Source organism: Necator americanus, chromosome V (genome assembly GCF_031761385.1).
Source record: "Necator americanus strain Aroian chromosome V, whole genome shotgun sequence".
Lineage (NCBI taxonomy): Eukaryota > Metazoa > Nematoda > Chromadorea > Rhabditida > Ancylostomatidae > Necator > Necator americanus.
This window is the reverse complement of record NC_087375.1, coordinates 26,183,791-26,200,894: the sequence shown is the minus strand read 5'-3', so window position 1 is coordinate 26,200,894 and position 17,104 is coordinate 26,183,791. Positions and strand designations below refer to the sequence as shown.

The 17,104-nt window shown below is 41.8% G+C and overlaps 2 protein-coding genes across 3 annotated transcripts; both read left to right on the top strand.

Annotated features, from left to right (window-relative positions):
• Positions 1–222: 222 nt before the first annotated feature.
• Positions 223–1,856, top strand: RB195_015265 (uncharacterized protein; the record flags this gene model as incomplete). Its single annotated transcript, XM_064205892.1, has 4 exons — positions 223–282; positions 749–840; positions 1,579–1,645; positions 1,740–1,856. The coding sequence occupies 4 exons, from the start codon at positions 223–225 to the stop codon at positions 1,854–1,856; spliced, it is 336 nt and encodes a 111-aa protein (XP_064061773.1).
• A 3,877-nt stretch (positions 1,857–5,733) lies between these two features.
• RB195_015264 (uncharacterized protein) lies at positions 5,734–16,104 on the top strand (the record flags this gene model as incomplete). Of its 2 annotated transcripts, XM_064205890.1 has the most annotated exons (12): positions 5,734–5,923; positions 5,991–6,193; positions 6,624–6,692; positions 6,751–6,850; positions 7,472–7,617; positions 7,760–7,891; positions 8,666–8,730; positions 9,243–10,023; positions 10,845–10,980; positions 11,748–11,860; positions 14,489–14,617; positions 15,838–16,104. In XM_064205890.1, the coding sequence occupies 12 exons, from the start codon at positions 5,734–5,736 to the stop codon at positions 16,102–16,104; spliced, it is 2,331 nt and encodes a 776-aa protein (XP_064061771.1). The 2 variants fall into 2 exon arrangements, with proteins under 2 accessions (XP_064061771.1, XP_064061772.1); XM_064205891.1 differs by lacking the exons at positions 8,666–8,730; positions 9,243–10,023 and having other exon boundaries at positions 15,838–15,948; positions 15,996–16,037.
• Between the last annotated feature and the right edge of the window lie 1,000 nt (positions 16,105–17,104).

Sequence of the window (17,104 nt, the reverse complement as noted above, 5' to 3'; positions counted from 1 at the left end):
GAAGCTACTTACTTCCCACAGAGCCCTTGAGAGATGTCTTCTGATGTTTAACCCGCGCACACAACATCTAGCCGGTCTTCGCACCTCCGATTTAAGAGGAATGTCCCGTCTTCGCGACCCAGCGGAATATGTATCGAGAGCAAAACATAGATGGGCTGGTCACATCATGAGAAGAATCGACGATAGATAGACTAAAAGAACGCTAGAGTGGTGCTAAACGCCATGGATACGGCTCAAGGACCTCGTCAACGTCACTCACGAAACATGAGAACACCTTGGATGGTAATGGCGAGGGAACGAAACGAGTGGAAGAGGCCCCCCCCCCGGAAGGGGGGCCCCCCAATTTTTTAAAAAATTTTCCCCAAAAAAAAAAAAAAAAAAAAAAAAAAGGTTTTTTTAAGGATATTTTTTCCTTGTGGGTTCCCGTCACATCCACTGATAACATTGCTCAACCCAGAATTACTTTTACTGTACTTCTGGGCCTCTTATTCTCTTGAATGGGAGAGTCTCTTCATTCCAATTGACGGCAACACGTCGCGGCGGTGTTGTTCGAGAAAGGAAACTTTCTTTAAAGACCGTACTGTCTATGTTCGTCATCCTTGATCAAGGGAAAACATTAACAGAATACCTGATTATATCTGCGGCGCCGTTCTTCAGTCCTCGTAAGTACAAGAACAGCCCAATTACAGCGGAAAATTCCTTTGGGTTTTCATTTTTTTTTAAATTAAAATTAGATCTTTTTTTCAAGATCAAATCAAGGATAGTGAGAGAGAAACTGGAAAAGGAATTACCTTCGGACTACACTCTTGACTATGTTCTCGATGTTATCAGAGAAAGGATGTGAGTATTCTTCCGCGCTCAAGTAGTCTTAATAATTAGTTTTGGCTTTTGAAAATTAAACACCTCTAACAAAAAAAAAAAGTGAACAAAGGTAAGATAGAACGAGATGCGGCGCTGCACATGAGCGAATTCGTTAGATTACTACAACCTTCAGAATCGTTAAAAAAAAATTTAAATTGTGTCCAAGCGGCGCTTCCGCTCCTCCATTCATCAAATGGAGACGCTGTTACATGTACATTTCAAACGCAAAGGTAAACTTCAAACGCAAACACAATAACTTCACCTGTCCTTCTATTACCACTCATGGAAGAGGAAAAATAACGGGACTGACCATTCCCAACAGCCTCTTTTATCCACCATGGGTGAGTTCGAAGAACACCAGAATCGAGTAGGACCGGGAGCGGGTTTTTGTTTATATAGCAATAGGAGTAATAGTCGGGTCGGACAGCAACGGACATGAAGCACGATACGGTTGCGTATGCGGCTGCCCTCAAAGCGGGGTGGTGGAGCGTAGCAGTTGGAATCGAGGTGGGACCACCGCGAACTGCAGCGACAAATGGTCCCAGCAATGGTCCTCCCCAATCCTAACCGCCGCGCCGCTCCCAGCGCCGCCGCTAACGCAGCTGCACCGTGCTTCACGTCGTTTTGACTCTACTACTATGATATAGCTGGGCCACTTCTTTTCTTTTTAGAACTTTACATGATGAACAAAATTTCTCCTTAATTTCGTTGCTTTAGTGGTTTTCTCGAAGGAATTAGGACGTACTATACGACGGCAAGCTCCATTCGTGATAGAGAGGAACTGGTTAGTTCTTGGTTCTCGTTATTAAAGTGGATGCATTTTGTAATTTTTTCCGTATGGTTATCACCTTCAGTTCTCAAAGTATTTATCGGTTTAGGTTACGCTAAACTTTGAAAACAGCCAGAAAAGAACCTTGTCAAGTCTGGCAGGTGGTCGCAGCAGTATTTGCTTTGTGGTTACAAAACCTGGTGTACATATATTCAAAGAAGAATAAGTGACAATAGAGAAAATATGTGTCAAATTTGCCTAGCTAACGCCTTTATTCTCCCGGTTTCATACTTGCCGAAATAAAGTATTAATATACATTACTTCTGCCATAAATCTCATTTAAATTAAATTCCCACACCTTTTGGGGGTTACGCAAAACCCGAAAAGGTGTAGAGGTTTAGCCTCACCTCTAATTTTTCTTTCTTTGCACACTTTTTGTCGTTGAGTTTTTTAGATCTTTCGCTCTAGCTCGTATGATCCACAATTATAATATATATAGACTATAATTATTGTGGTAGTATCTGTTGGTAGTTTAAGCTATATTATCGGATCGCCCAAGTTGGACCACAACATAGTTACCCACGTTCTGTAGCAAGCTGTCGCGTAACAAGCTGCATCGTTGGGGAGGCGCGACCACACCACCACTTTCTTCCTCTTTCTTTCTGATTCATATTTTGAAAGAAGCACGAGTTTAAGCTTCTTTCGGACTTCTATTGCACTTTTCACGCAGAAGTCCAAATATTTCAAAACCAAACACAAACCCGTTATCACACAACATGATTATTTCGAAACATTTTTTCCTTCTCTTTTTGCACAGAAAAACTTTCTTTTTGTGTCGCTTGACTAGATAAGATAAGTGAAGCTAGCAAACCGCATGCATCGATAAATGGCGTTAACACAAAATACGTCTAAATGATAAATTTATTTCACTGCATGTTTTATTCTCTTCCAGTACGGCCTCGTTGCATTCATAGAACGTCAATGTTTCAGTCTGCTATTTTGTTTATCTATTTTCACCTACTTTTGTATTAGTATGGTACCCACTAGTATGGGTGCATTGCAAATCTGTGATACAGAAATGAACTGATAGTAAATTTATACTAAAAACTACGCTTGAAAACGACGCCTATTATGAAATGTGGGCTTCACAACATTGTGATCAATGCCCACTGTGAAGTGTTTTTTCAGTTATTTCTAGATGCATTTTACTGCATTCGCAAACATTATTCTGGGACTTCAGCCTTATAGACGGGTCAAAACGCCGTGATTCACGTGTTTAGTTGCGGTGCATTTGTGCTCGAAGCGGCGCGGCGGATTGGAACCGAGCTGGGAACGTCGCAAGCGAGGGTTTCACCACGCCCCTAGCCGCCACGCTCCATCGAAGCGCCTCGAGAGAAGCCGCGTACGCAATTGCGTACGTGCTTCACGTCGTTTTGACCCTACTATATTTTATTATATCTGCACAATTAGAGTAGTTTTCTGCTCGAGCTAACAACCTTTTCGCAAACAACGTAGGAAAAAATTCGGCAGATTCCTGCTGGACGCCTATAATCCTGCAAGATTTAGAGAGAACGAAACCATAGGATTATGAGCAACAAGAAGTAGAAGCATTGGTTTTGATGCAAACTCCTATTCTTGTATTCCTATAGACTCGAACAAATTTGAAATAAGGAAATTCAGATTCCATTATGCACTTCACCTTTCTCCATCTTTCATGTCTCTGTTACCTTATTCAAAAGAGCATAAAAGTCACTAAGAGCAGCACTAATTCTAAACTAACTCTTGTATCCACCTTTTGCAAATTTTGAGAGAAAAATAGTGGAGCAAATTGTAAATTTAGCAGATGATATACATACCTTAGATTAAATCTCACTGCAGTATTAGAAAGAAGAAGAAATTTTTTTGAGAAAAGATATCTAGGGTAGTGGTAACCTGATCGAAAATGACTGTTATCGTGAACTTAAAAAGCCGAACAGGTTCCCATAGCATTTTTTTTCTTTTGAAAGAAGAAATGCTTCTCAGTTGCATCGAAGTACGGAAATTACACGTTGTCAAGCTTCTGCTTAAAAGCAGTCTATCACGAGACCGACGATGTTGGATCTCTGTGGGCAAATATGTAGTTCGAAGTGTAGATTGCGAAAGGGTGTGTGGTTCCGCTCAATTCCCCTTAATCGTCCTGAACAATTCCGTGAGAAATGGCGTTTGTTCCTACGAGGTACGTGAAAACGTCCAACCCTTGTGCATGCGCCGCATCCACAAGCGAGTAGTCGAAAATCAGTAAGGTCTCCTCAACAGCCTATTGAACTGAAACCAATGAGAAAACAGCTGGGGTAACCAGAACGTGTACAGAGAGGCGAATGATTGGAATCACGCGCATATTAGTAAAGTACACTCCGAACTCTATATTTGTGCACAGAGATCCCGACATCGGTTTCTTGTTGTGCATACATTGTGTTCGAAACGAAATAATGATTGATTGTCCAGGCCGTGCGAAAAAACATCGCGTTGTGAGACGCAAAAACGTCTCATTCGGAAAATGTACTTTGTCTACATTTTGCTACCGATTTTGCGAAGGGCTGTTATCGGATAAACAACTCTACGTGCTTTATCAAGAACTGTCAAAAGGCACTAGTTCACGTGATTTTACTTCGACGAACCCTGCTAGAGGAGACGAACATAGTGTAGTACACAATAGTGTAGTGCCTGCTGCAGTGGTTATCAAGGGAAGAATATGAATAATATGGTTCGATCTCTAATGGTGCGTGTGTCCTGTCGAATGAACACAACTACGTTAGGACTTCCCTGGCATTTCTAGGCAATATATAACGATTAGTTAACCATTTTCTCCTTATTTGAGAAATGATGCTGGCAATAGGCTAATAACATTGGCGCCAAATAGTTCCTTTCAACCAGAAAACTACCACTCAATACAACCTTTAGTGGAGTCAACATGAAGAACAGTGCATTTGCGTAGGCGGTTGCGCTCAAAGCGGTGCGGTGAAGCGTAGCAATTAGATCGAGTGAGGAGCCTTTTCATCACCACTCATTGCTGCATTTCGGGATGGTCTCACCTCGATTCCAATTCTCCACCGCGTCGCTTCGGGCGCAACCGTAGACGCATCTGCACCGTCCTTTAAGTCGTTTTGACCCGAATATAAATGATTAGAACTGAACATGTTATCTTGATCTAATTGTTAACATACGCACACTTATGCTACCAAAGGATGTGCAACTAAAACTGTCAACCATTAATCAATTGGTCGTCCACTACAATAACTGTCTAGGACGATAGCTGTATTCATAAATACTTAAGTTGCCGAAAATTGGAATTTGCTCTAATTCTGTTTACGAAATACCACGAGTTTGACGTAGTGGAGGAATCCATGGGAGAAGCTAAAGATGGGGTTGTGGACTGCTCGCACGTGTGCGTGGCGCGTGCGCAAGGGTAGCGCGTTGCAACGAAAACCATAAAAAACGACGTCTTTTTTAAAGCTGATTGGAGAGAAATGAGCGGAACCGCCTGGGATCCCGGAGTCTGGAACCCCATCTCCAGCGTTTTATCACCTTTGAGGATGATGATATAAATCACGTCATTTCATCTTACCACATCATTCTGTGTTAAAGGCTGGGGAAAGCAGTAGGACAAATACATACCTCGAATAATGCTTTCGAATTGTTGCGGTATCGGAGGGAAATTGGCGCGGATCGAGTTTTAATATTTCTTAGATGTATTGCTGACATCTTTATGAAGACCACTATAAAGATTTATTTATTATATTATATTTTATATTTTATAATTTATTATATTTCTCACAAGAAGAGCGAAAAAAGCTTTGCACGAAAAACGGTGGATGTTAATTTGTTTTAATTCTGTCGCAGAAATTAGTAGGAGGTGCCCTTATTCAATAGTTCTATTGGCCACTGAAGGTGCGCTAAGGGAGCAGATGTAATGTAAGGTTTGGGAATTCTGAATTGGGGTGTTAGCCGCTCGTTCAGACTCCTTGCATCCTATATAATATTACATGTGGTCAATTATACCATAGGACGTTTATGCCCAAAATCTGTGGCGTAACATCGCATAACATTTCACATTAGTTCTCAGTATGGGAAGGAAACGGAACTGGATTCGATCAATCTCAGTAGATTCTGAAGGAAACGTCGGTATTTTCCCTCCGTTTCTTAGAGAAAGAGACAAACTTGCACGGCTGCTTTTGTTTGTTTCTTCCAAAGGATTAGATGGACCGTGCGGAACCATGGAATCAGAACCTTTGAACTTGTCCAAATTAATTTATTGTGTGTTGTTGTTTATACCTGAAAAATCAAAGTTGTCCATATATGACACATGAATTCAGATATTCAGATATGACATCCTTTCCTCTTCTCCTGTTCTGCTTGGCCGCTGTCACGGTGGCTAAAGTATATAAGCTTCCTCTCATAAAAGTTGAATCAAAAATGATTCAAATGATGCGCAAAGGAACGTGGAGAGCGTATGTGAAGGAAATGGAAAAAAGACGTGTGGAGATGATGAAGGACTTGGACGGTATCAACAAATATTCTCATGAAGTGAGTCTAAAATTTACCAACTGATAACTGCAGCAGAACTTTTGGATTATAAGGGTCTCCGTGACATAAAAAAATGGTTCGTTTTTCGTTTTGTTCCTCTGAAAAGATGGAGTGGATTAACTTAAATCTACACACGTATGGTCGCGGCGGATGCGATTCATCCGCAGTGGCGCTCATGCTACAGGAACCCCTGGATAGTGTGCACCTTGCGACCGCATCTGGAGCCAAATGTCCTTCTTCAATCTTGGATCATTATGGTATAAAGAAGTGAGAAAAACAGATATCGAGCGCTGCTGTACAAGTGCACGGCGAACATGAAAATAAAGAAATTTCTTTCAATGGTAACTGTTAGTAAAGTTGCTAGAAAATTTGTGTAATCACACTATCAACTGATGACTTATGGAATTACGTGATCAACGCGATTTTTAAGGCGTACAACTACTTTGACATGGAGTTCCTCGCAGTTATTACAGTAGGCAATCCGGAGCAAAAATTCCTGGTTTGTTTTTGTGATGTTGCTCCGCTTGGAAATTGTTACATTGAGTTTGTAAATATAGATGATTCCTGACACTGGATCTTCGGCCTTCTGGGTTCCTGATATCACATGCATGCCTCGAAAAAGGCCAGGATGTGAGGCAGCCGAGTGTGATTTTGGATGTAAATCGTTCTTTCTTGAACAAATTCAATTTGAATCGAAAATGAAAAAAAAAAAAAATAAAATTTATTTAAAATTTCAATTACTTTGAGTTGTCTTGCATCAATTTTATTTATGAAATCTGCACAAAAGTTCCAACCAGAAACTATTAGTGCGAGCTAACGTAAAGAAAAAGGATTTAACGTAGAAGTAAATCTGAAATCAGCGATCTCAGGAATATGCAGTGCAGAATTCTTTCCACCATTCCCACTATTCGGCACAGCTCTTGATTCAGTTTTCACAAATCAGAACGAGAGCACAGAACACCGATTCTAATAAAGCGAAGTGTATCAGTGAAAGTGATGAAATCAAAGCGCGTTGAGTGGATTTTATCATTCATAAGGTTGTAAAGAGTTGTTTCGGTTAAGCTGAAAACTCAGTCCTTGGTGGATGGAAGGTGCTTCCCATTTCCGCTTGTACTCTTAATAACTGAGTCGTGAACATTACATACTAGTGGAAAGAACGCAGCATCAAATTTCACCTGTGCTTGTACTACCTTTAGATAGCATTATCTGTTCGAACATACCTAGAAGGGCAAAATATACAGGCATGTGGTTCCGTATTCTAACTTTTTATGTCTGAAGTGATATGCGACATTTTCTGCCACGAGAAATCGTGTTGCGTGATCCAAGAATACAAAAAGGAAGGATATGGGTGCAGTGGCAAACATTACTTCGAAGCAGCAAAATCAAAAACCTTCATTCCAATGGAAGGACGCTGGTTCATTGGGGTGAGATTTCAATCTTTAAAACTTCAAGCACTAAAAGCGTAATTTTTTCTTTTTATTAAGTTGTTTCGGTGCAAAGAAAAAGATAATTTCTTTCTCTTTTTTATATGTGTTATTTCTGTTATTATATATGTGCTATTTTTAGTATGGAACTGGAAGTGCGGGAGGTTTCTACGGAAACGACACAGTACGCTTCGGTGAATCTGGGGACAATCGTCTTACCGTTCCCGGTAGTCAAATTGGCTTAGCTTTCGAAGTCGCGGAATTCTTTGCCGACGTAAGCAATAAGTTATGGTCACATGAGAAAATTCTTATCAACATGCGATTCTGTCCACTGTTCTATGTCCCCTGTTCGATGTCGACATTTAAAAAAAAATCCACGAGGTTGAAAACAGGACATCACGAAACTGACGATATTGAGGTCTCGATGGGCAAGTATATAGTTGGGGTGTAGATTACGAGTATTAGCGTGACCTGTTCGGCTCTCCCTTATCGCCCTTAAAAACAACGTGGGAATCCCGTTAGTTATTACGAGGTGCGTTAGAAAGCGCCTCTATGTGCACGTTCTAGTCCCCTCAGCTGTTGTCTATTCATTGATGTCGCTTGAACGATGCTGAGAAGATCTCACTAATTCTCGACCACTCGTTTGTGGATGCAGCTCGTGCACAAATGTGTTGCGTACTTCGTGGGGGAAACCGTCCTTCCCATGCCGTTTTTCAGGACGACTGGGGGAATCGAAAGGAGCTAAGCCCACACCCGTAATCCATACTCCGAACTCCATACGCTGCTTTTAAATTAAGAGCAGCCTGTGCGATGTTAACCAGATAAACCAAGAAAATGCAAGCAGAAAAGTTTTTAGGGCAGAGTTTTTAGTAAGGGATGTAATGTCTCTGCTATACTGACCAACTCCCAGTCATTAAGGATATCGTCGTCATTAACTTCAGCCATTGTTTGTTTTTTCATTGTTTTAACACCGAATAGTGATTGAGTCAACTCTCTGAGGAACTTCTTTGATATAGTAGCTTTTGTTTTGTGATAATGAGGTGCTTAGGTGCTTATCGTGCAGACAACTCCAGAATGTTTCCGCAATGCTCCACTACAGCGAACAATTCACAGGTGTTGTAGACAACGTGATGTAAAATCTAAAGATTTATGTCTTTTCTTTAAGCCTATGACTTTAGTACAATACGTTTGCATCACCCAGCGGATTTTTGGAACTCCTTCTTAAGCTTTTTCTGAGCTTTCCATGCATTGATTGTACTCATGAAATTTTTATCAGACTCTTGCCTCGCGAATGAAATCCTCTTGATGAAAGGCAAAGAAAGCACAGAAAAAGTACAGAAATGCAGATAAAAGAAAAATACATAACTTCGAATAGTAGTGAGTATGCAGTTACGTGCATCAACTGCACTCGAGAATACACGCAACGAAAGAGAAAGATAGGGAGTGCAGTCAAAATGACATTGTTGTAAATGCATGGAGCAATTTTGCTACCGAGTTTTTCCTGACAGTAGTAAATTGACTTTTCAAGAAGTTTTTCTTTGGTGATCTTCAACGCTTAAACCAAAGTCAGCAAAGGTGTTACTCAATTCAGCTGTCCCATGTTCCATGTTTCGAAAAGGATTCAGCACGATTGACCACATTCACACTGTTTCGAAACTCATCGAGGTATCACGAGAGTACAAGATGCCGCTCTGTCTCACCTTCATCGACTTGAAGAAGTCCTTCGACTCAGTTGGAACGAAAGCGGTCGTGGGACTCTTGGACAACCAAGGCGTCCCTACTCAGTGCATAAAGGTACCTCGAGAGTTGTACAGTAACTTCACGACCGGAATTTCGTCATTCTACAAGAACATCATCTTCGACGTGAAGAGGGGGGTCCGACAGGGTGATACAATTTCACCAAAAATATTCACACCCACCCTCGAGAACGCAATGCGAAAGTTGGAATGGGACGGCATGGGAGTGAAGGTTGATGGTCGGCAGCTGCACCATTTGTGCTTTGCTGATGACATCGTACTAAGAACACCTAGCATCAGACAAACGCAACGAATGCTGACCGAATTCGACGAAACATGTGGATGCATCGGTCTTCAGCTGAACCTACAAAAGACGATGTTCATGCGGAACGGATGGGTCTCGGATGCTCCATTCACGCTCATCGGAACGAACATACCCGAATGCACCAGCTACATTTATCTGGGTCGGGAATTGAACATGATGAACGACCTGACCCCCGAGCTGGGCAGGAAGAGACGAGCAGCTTGGGGAGCGTACAAGAGCATCGAGGATGTAGTGAAGAAGACCAGGAATACCCGGCTCCGTGCTCATCTCTTCAACACCACCGTACTCCCTGCTTTGACCTATGCTTCGGAAACCTGGGCATTGCGCAAGCAGGAAGAAAACGCGGTGAGCGTCAATGAACGCGCAATTGAGAGGGTGATGCTAGTATCCCGTTTCACGCAAGTGAGGGACGGGATTCGAAGTTCTCTCCTACGTCAGCGATCGCAGATTAGAGACGCCGCCGCGTTTGCCAAGGAATGTAAAATAAGGTGGGCCGGACACGTGATGCGCTTTAACGACAACTGTTGGACCAGAGCCGTGAGCGACTGGGTTCCCCGCGGTATTAAGCGCGCTACAGGAAGACCGCCGACCCAATGCTCAGATTTCTTCACGATATCCTTCAAAAAAAAATTATGATGCTCTTCGTGTGCCATGCGAAAGGAGCAACCACTGGGCTACTCTGGCACTCGATCAGGACAAATGGAAGAATTACTAGCGCCCGCTCGCTCAGCTCAAAGATCAACGGGAGTCAAGTCAAGGGAATGTTAAGGTGATAGAATATCACTATGAAATAACTTGAAAGCTAAGTGAAAATGCCAATTATTAACTTATTTGTGGTTAGTAGAGAAAGCTTGCAAGACATTTCTCCTCACACTTATAGAAATTGTTTCAAAACGTTGAATGATGAACACTCTCTAGTGAATATCTTGGCTATATTTTTCTTTAACTTTTTGAACTGAAACTTAACGCTTTCTTTCATTGGATTTCTACGCTTTCTTTCTAAGAGAAAGCCTTCCAAAGTAATTTTGCTTCCGGATAAGCTTCAACCCTTTCAAATGAAAGCAATTGTTCCACACAACATGGACAGAATGGGTGGACAGAGATTCTATTTTCCTGTACGGTCTGAAGTGTCTCAAGTATTCCCAAGACAAATTTTCATCTTCCAGCACCCAATCGAAGGAATCTTTGGGATGTCATTTTCTGGGCTCTCCAATACCGGTGCTGTGCCAATTTTTGAGCGGGCTTATAAGCTCGGCCTAGTAGAACCTGTATTCACTGTTTATCTGAAAGGAGGGTCATTTGGTACGTTTCCTACTTCTTCAATGTTAACATCGATTTCATAAATGCTAAATCAAAAATCTTCCAAAGAATAAACATTTAAACTCTGGGATTATGAGAGCTTCTACAAATATAAGCGAGGCTCTCCTCCACAAGTAAAGTTCGAAAGCTTATCACGAAACTAACAATGTTAGGGTCTCTGCGTGCAAATATACAGTTCGGAGTGTAGGCTACGAGGATGAGCATTTTCACGCTCGATTCTCCCAAAAATTCTGAAAAACGGCAGGGGGACCGCTTTAGTTCCTTCGGGCGAGGTGAGAACGGGCAACCCTTGTTCACACTCCGGTTCCTTCACAATATTCATTGTCTTTTCTTGATTAGGCTGTTGAGGAGAACTCACTAATCTTTGATCGTTCGCCTGTCGACCCTGGGCTTGCACAAAGGTGGTGAGTTCTCACGTACGTCGTGGGAGCAAATGCCGTTTTCCACGCTATTTTTCAGGACAAATCGGAGGAATTGATTGGGACCACGCTCATACTCGTAATATATCCGTATATCCCGATTACACCTACGTCCATACACATACATCTCGAACCCTATATTCGTCCACACAGACGCCAACATTGTCAGTGTCGTGATATGCTACCGACAATGACACGACACTCACCTTGCCTATAAGTGAACAAGTATAATCCGCGGCTGAGAATATTTACGTGACTATGATGTAAAAAGTACTTATTGACTGCGAATATGTTCAAGAAAATGGAAGCAGTCTACACTGCTGTTTTTAGAATCAAATGGTGAATTCGGAGGTGTATACACTTACGGTGGACTAGATCCAGAGCACTGCGAAGATGACATTCACTACGTGCCCATCATCAAAGCAGCATATTGGGAGTTCCGGGTACTGTTGCTGGCAAATCTTGCTTCGAGATTGTTATTCTTCTGAACTGACAACGTCATCTCCTACTTTAACGATGAGTTTTTGAAAGGCGTCACACTCGTTGCAAATTGTATTGTATCGGAGTGACGCATTGACTTCTCGATAGAGGTGCGCATTCACCACCTTCCATAGGAGCAGCACAAGACAGGACTTCTACGAAGTTCTTCACTCCTTGTTTCCCATAGTTTTACTTTCTCTTTTCCATGCAATAGCCCAGAAATGGGACTACGTAGAGTTGCCAGTGTCCTTCTTCTGGCCTTTGTTCTGCCCTATGGACACCTTTAAAGTCTAACTAAGATGGACTTTCATAAGATAGCGATGTGATCCGAAGAAAATTCTTTTTAGCCAGTTATACTGGCATTTGGACGAGTTCACAAGGAGAAAAACCATCGCGAAACTGGAAGAAGGAATAGATAGATTTGGCGGTGATCCAAAATGTCTCTAGTGTTCTGGGTGCTATGATCTCGGACTCTAACGATAGTATAGTAACCTCTACCTCTATTTGGGATTTTAGACGGCTTATTCTACGGTGTGCTCCGAGCGGGGTGGAGAGGTTAGATTTCGTAAGTCCATTTGGATGCTCCTTGACTCGAACACACAGTGGGCGTCCCGTTTCCCCTATATATTGTTTTCTATATTCGTTGGCGAAGATCGCTGTGTCTAGTTCAGCAGTTCCATCCATTGTGAAGCGGGCAGGAAAGAACCCACGTCTGTTGGCGCTGTTCGATGCGGTTGCGCATTGACATCCATAAAAATGAACTCAAGAGTGAATGCACCCTCGAAAAAACGCACATGGGGAAGTTACACGATATAGCGGCTATTTGCTGCTGTGGCTGAACGTGACCGACCACTTCTTCTTCGGATAGCAGATACTTTGGTTTGAAATACTCTCTATGCACGGAAAACAATGCTGTGAGCAATAAAAATCTCCTTGGCTACACTTATCTACACCACGTCCTTCTTCCAGTTTTCCCATGGTTCTTTCTCTGAGAGGTCATCCAAATATTCTCCACAGATCATGTTGTAATAAAAAACACTACCACAGTTCACCGTAACTGCTTGCTGACTGAGTTTTTTTCAATTCCTTCAACTGGTTCATGTGGCGGGACCAGCCCCATTTGGTGGTGTAGTCAAGCTGATCTCATGCCATGTGAAGTCCAGATTTCTGTGATTTCGACTGAGAACCTCCTGGCAACATGCATGTTAAATAAGCTGCCAACAACTTTCAGATGAGACATTGTAGTCGGTTCAAAATACGGTTCCATTTTAAAAAGTCACATTATTTGTCGCAGAAAGGCGTAGTTTTGCTGCCTCACCCTTCACTAAAAATATTGGATTCGCTACTCCTTCGTGGAAGCTGGTACATTGAAAATCATTTGTAGTTCCTCGATGTGGCTTCCAGTTTCCATCATTATATGATCAAGTAATCAAATGTTGTCCAATAACACGAGTTCATATTTTTATAACAAGGATATTACCGAAGTTCCCAAAGAGGAAAAAGTGATGGTCGTTTGCTGCCGAATTCAAGTCTCTTTTATCAGATCATTATTTTTTGCTGTTGGTTACCTCTATAACCATTGGCCCATTCGCTCTCACATTGTTACTATACTACGTTGGCTACTTTTTTTTTTACACTGTATATCCTTTACAATTTCAAAGTTTCTTAATCATACATAGAAGATAATCTGTCGATGTATTTTGCCACAAGTGTCTCTCAGAGCGCTCTATCTTTCTGGAAGGGTTACAGTTCCCTAAAATCCTCAAGGTAAATAACAACTCAACAGCGAATTTCGAGTGAAATAATTCAAGTTTTTGTTTTAGGGAATACTTAAGGACACGGAGCTGGAGGTAGACTGATGTAGCGTGATCTGAGGAACAAAGAGGATGGGGGACTGTCTTCCAACCAACCCTCAAGTTGGCTGCGAGTGTTAAAAGCGACATACTGCCGCGCGTCATCGTGGAAAAGAGGCTAACGGCGGCACGTCTCGATCGCTTTTCTCGGATTGCGGCGGGCAAGTCGCGGAACTGCCGCGTGAAGACTCATGCGTCGACCGTCTGGTTGTCGGGGAGCAGCTTTCAACAGAACATTCCCCGAGTCCCAGAAGCAGTGGAGGAGAATCTTCCGTTTTTGTTGATTTGGTTGCCCTCGCGGAGCTCGGAAGCCTCGGGGGAGCAGGTAGAGCCGACGACTATCGTAATTATACGGCTCTCGTCTCCCATGATGATATATTAGGTTGGGTCGAAAGTTCTCGGACAAATTGACAATATTTTAATTTATTTTGCAATTCTCAAACGATAACTGTAAATTATTGTAATTTCTCTTGAGCACCCAAAAAAAGGCGTTCCGAGTTCAAAATGTCGATTTTTAAGAGATGAGAGATAAGGAGCCAGTCTTATACAAAATGAGCCTTTTGAAGCTAAAGAAACCACTAAAAACTAATTGTGATTAACTTGAGTAACTTTCTCAGAACTACTAAGTAAAATCAACATACATTATCACCAAGTAGTAAGTCAACAAGAACTATTGTATGTTGATAGCTGAAGGAATTGATTTTGAAGCAATCTTCTTTTGAAACATTTAAATTAAAGATGGAACGATACACAATCGGGCAACAAACAAATGACTATGGATGGAATGTCATCTCCGACACAGGATCATCTTTCATCGGAGTTATGGAATATGTTTCCCAGCAAGTAGCGAAAGAAGTAAACGCAACCGTAAGTTTTACTTTCAAGCTATGTGCCTCTAATCTGATTTCCCGTGGGGAATGTGGTGTACGTGGGAGACACAGTTGTCTGTTTGTTCAAGTGAAGGATCACCGGGATATCAGAAGGAAATCATGGTGATTCCACAGCATTAGGTACCTACAGTATACGATGCCATAGTGAAACCGAAGCTAGATCCGCGCCGAAATTTCAAAAATAAACTGTGAGGAGGAATGGTTTTGAAAAACGCGAAAACTGCCTCCTTATGTGAGGCTGTTGTTCGATTTCGCGCGCAACCACAGGTACATAAGGCGGATGAAAAATACATTCAGATCATAGGGTACGAATTGCTCCTTCACTCCTAACTATGAGATCTGGAAGCACATAATTACATGGTTAACCTACAGCAGATATGGAAAAATCCAATGAAGCGTAACGTTTCTGTGTCGATACCAAGTGCAATGCAACTGTACAACTTTAGCAATTTTTGTTAGCAAGAGATGATTTAACAGAAAAATCCAAATGGAGTTATGTGCTCTTCAAATATAAGCAAAGGTTTTTGGTGTGGAAGAAAAATTAGGGAAAAAAGAAGATAAGGAAGTAGATAGTACGAAAAATACGCTGGATTTCTTTTTGAAGTTCTGCTGACGGAAATTGCTATCGATGTTCGGCAGCCTGACGTTTGGTATCAACAAACAGATGTTGCGTTTTAAAAAAATACCTCTGGATTAAGTTATATCGGCATAATTCAATTGTTCAGAGATATATCCGTATTTACACCCTCTTAGTACATAGTCATTTTTAGAGGATCATTCAAAGCAGGTATAAAGTGTCTGGCGTTAATCAATCCGCTTAAGATCCGTCACCGCGTTCGCTAGAATTCAGAATCGTTTGAGGTTTACGAACGCGTAACTGGACCATACAATGACTTCAGGGGGCTAGCAGATGGGTCAAGTCGGTGTTTTTAGCCTCCCAGACAAGTCTGATACCAATTTATCGACCCCGGAGGGATGAGAGACTTGGTGAGCACTAGGGCGGATTCGAACCTCTGATTGATCGTGCAGGCAGCGGAAGCGCATCCTAAGCGCATTGATAAACACCAGACACTTTATTCACTTTATCCTTTACCCATTCAAAGTAAGTTGTCATGGAGTATTTAGTCGAATTTTTTCGCTGGACTTTTTATTTCAAATCTGAAATATCCGAATGTATAAATACGATTTTGATTGCAGTATTTTCCTGAGGAAAATCGCTTCTACATCGACTGCAATGCGAAAGTGAACATGACGCTCACTATTGGAGGACGTGACTACACGATTGAGACGAAAAACCTCATTATGGAAGTTAAGGAAGGGAAATGCCTTATAGCAATGTATCCAGTGTATTTTAGCATGTTCACTCCCTTATGGATACTAGGAGATCCATTCATTAAACAATATTGCAATATCCATGATATGGGCGCACAACGCATTGGATTCGCCAGAGCTAAATCCGTGTAGGAAAATGTTGCTGAGTTTCAGAACCCATCACCGTTTGAATAAAAATAAACTCGAAAGGAAAGTTATGGTTGCTTGACCCTACACTACTTTATTAACTTCAAAGGACATCAGGAATTCGCATTCTTTCTCATTTTCGTGTAAATGTGCATGGTTAGCATTCCTCTAGCGAATCTTAAGATCTCCAAACGACTACAACTGTAAAGAACGTTAATCATTCATAATTACGCGACGAAATGAAAAAAAGGTTCCTACTAACCAAAATTCCAGAGGTTCTCCAGGAACAAATCGAAGACCGAAACTGAAAGATAAGGGTTTGGTAAGGGTACGTAGCCAAGTTCATGAGTTATTACACAAGAAATCAACTATGAACAGGAAGAAAAAGCTGAGATTAGCTTGTCGCGTTCTGTGGAGACCGGTTTCAGGATACAAGGCCCCATATCGTTGCATTTTTTTTTTTTTTTTTTTTTTTTTTTTTTTTTTTTTTTTTTTTTTTTTTTTCTTCCCAAATTTACCTAACCCCAAAACCAGAAAATACAGAGTTCGGGTGCACATTTTGAGTACAGGCGTTGCTCCACCTAATTCCGCCTAATCGTCCTAAAAAACGGCATGGGAACGACGTTTGTCCTTACGAAGTACGTTGGAACGCGCCTTCTTGCACGTGTTGCCGTTCCCCTCAGCAGCCTATTATGACGGCTTCACTTGGAAAGGGTGATGAGGAGACCCCATTGATTTTCGACCGCTTGCTCGTGGACGGGGCGCGTGCCCAAGGTCGGAGCGTCTTCACGTACCTCATGGGAACGAACGGCGTTGTCCACACTGTTTTTCATTTTCAGGACGATTGAGGGAAATTGAAAAGGACAACAATCGTACTCGTGATTTACACCCAAACTCTACATTTTCGCTTTCCTTCCCAGTTACATCAACTCCTTGATACGTTGCCTTTAATAAAAGAATGAAAGGAAGAAGGTGAAAGAACGTTCCATAATTTATTCGTTCCTCT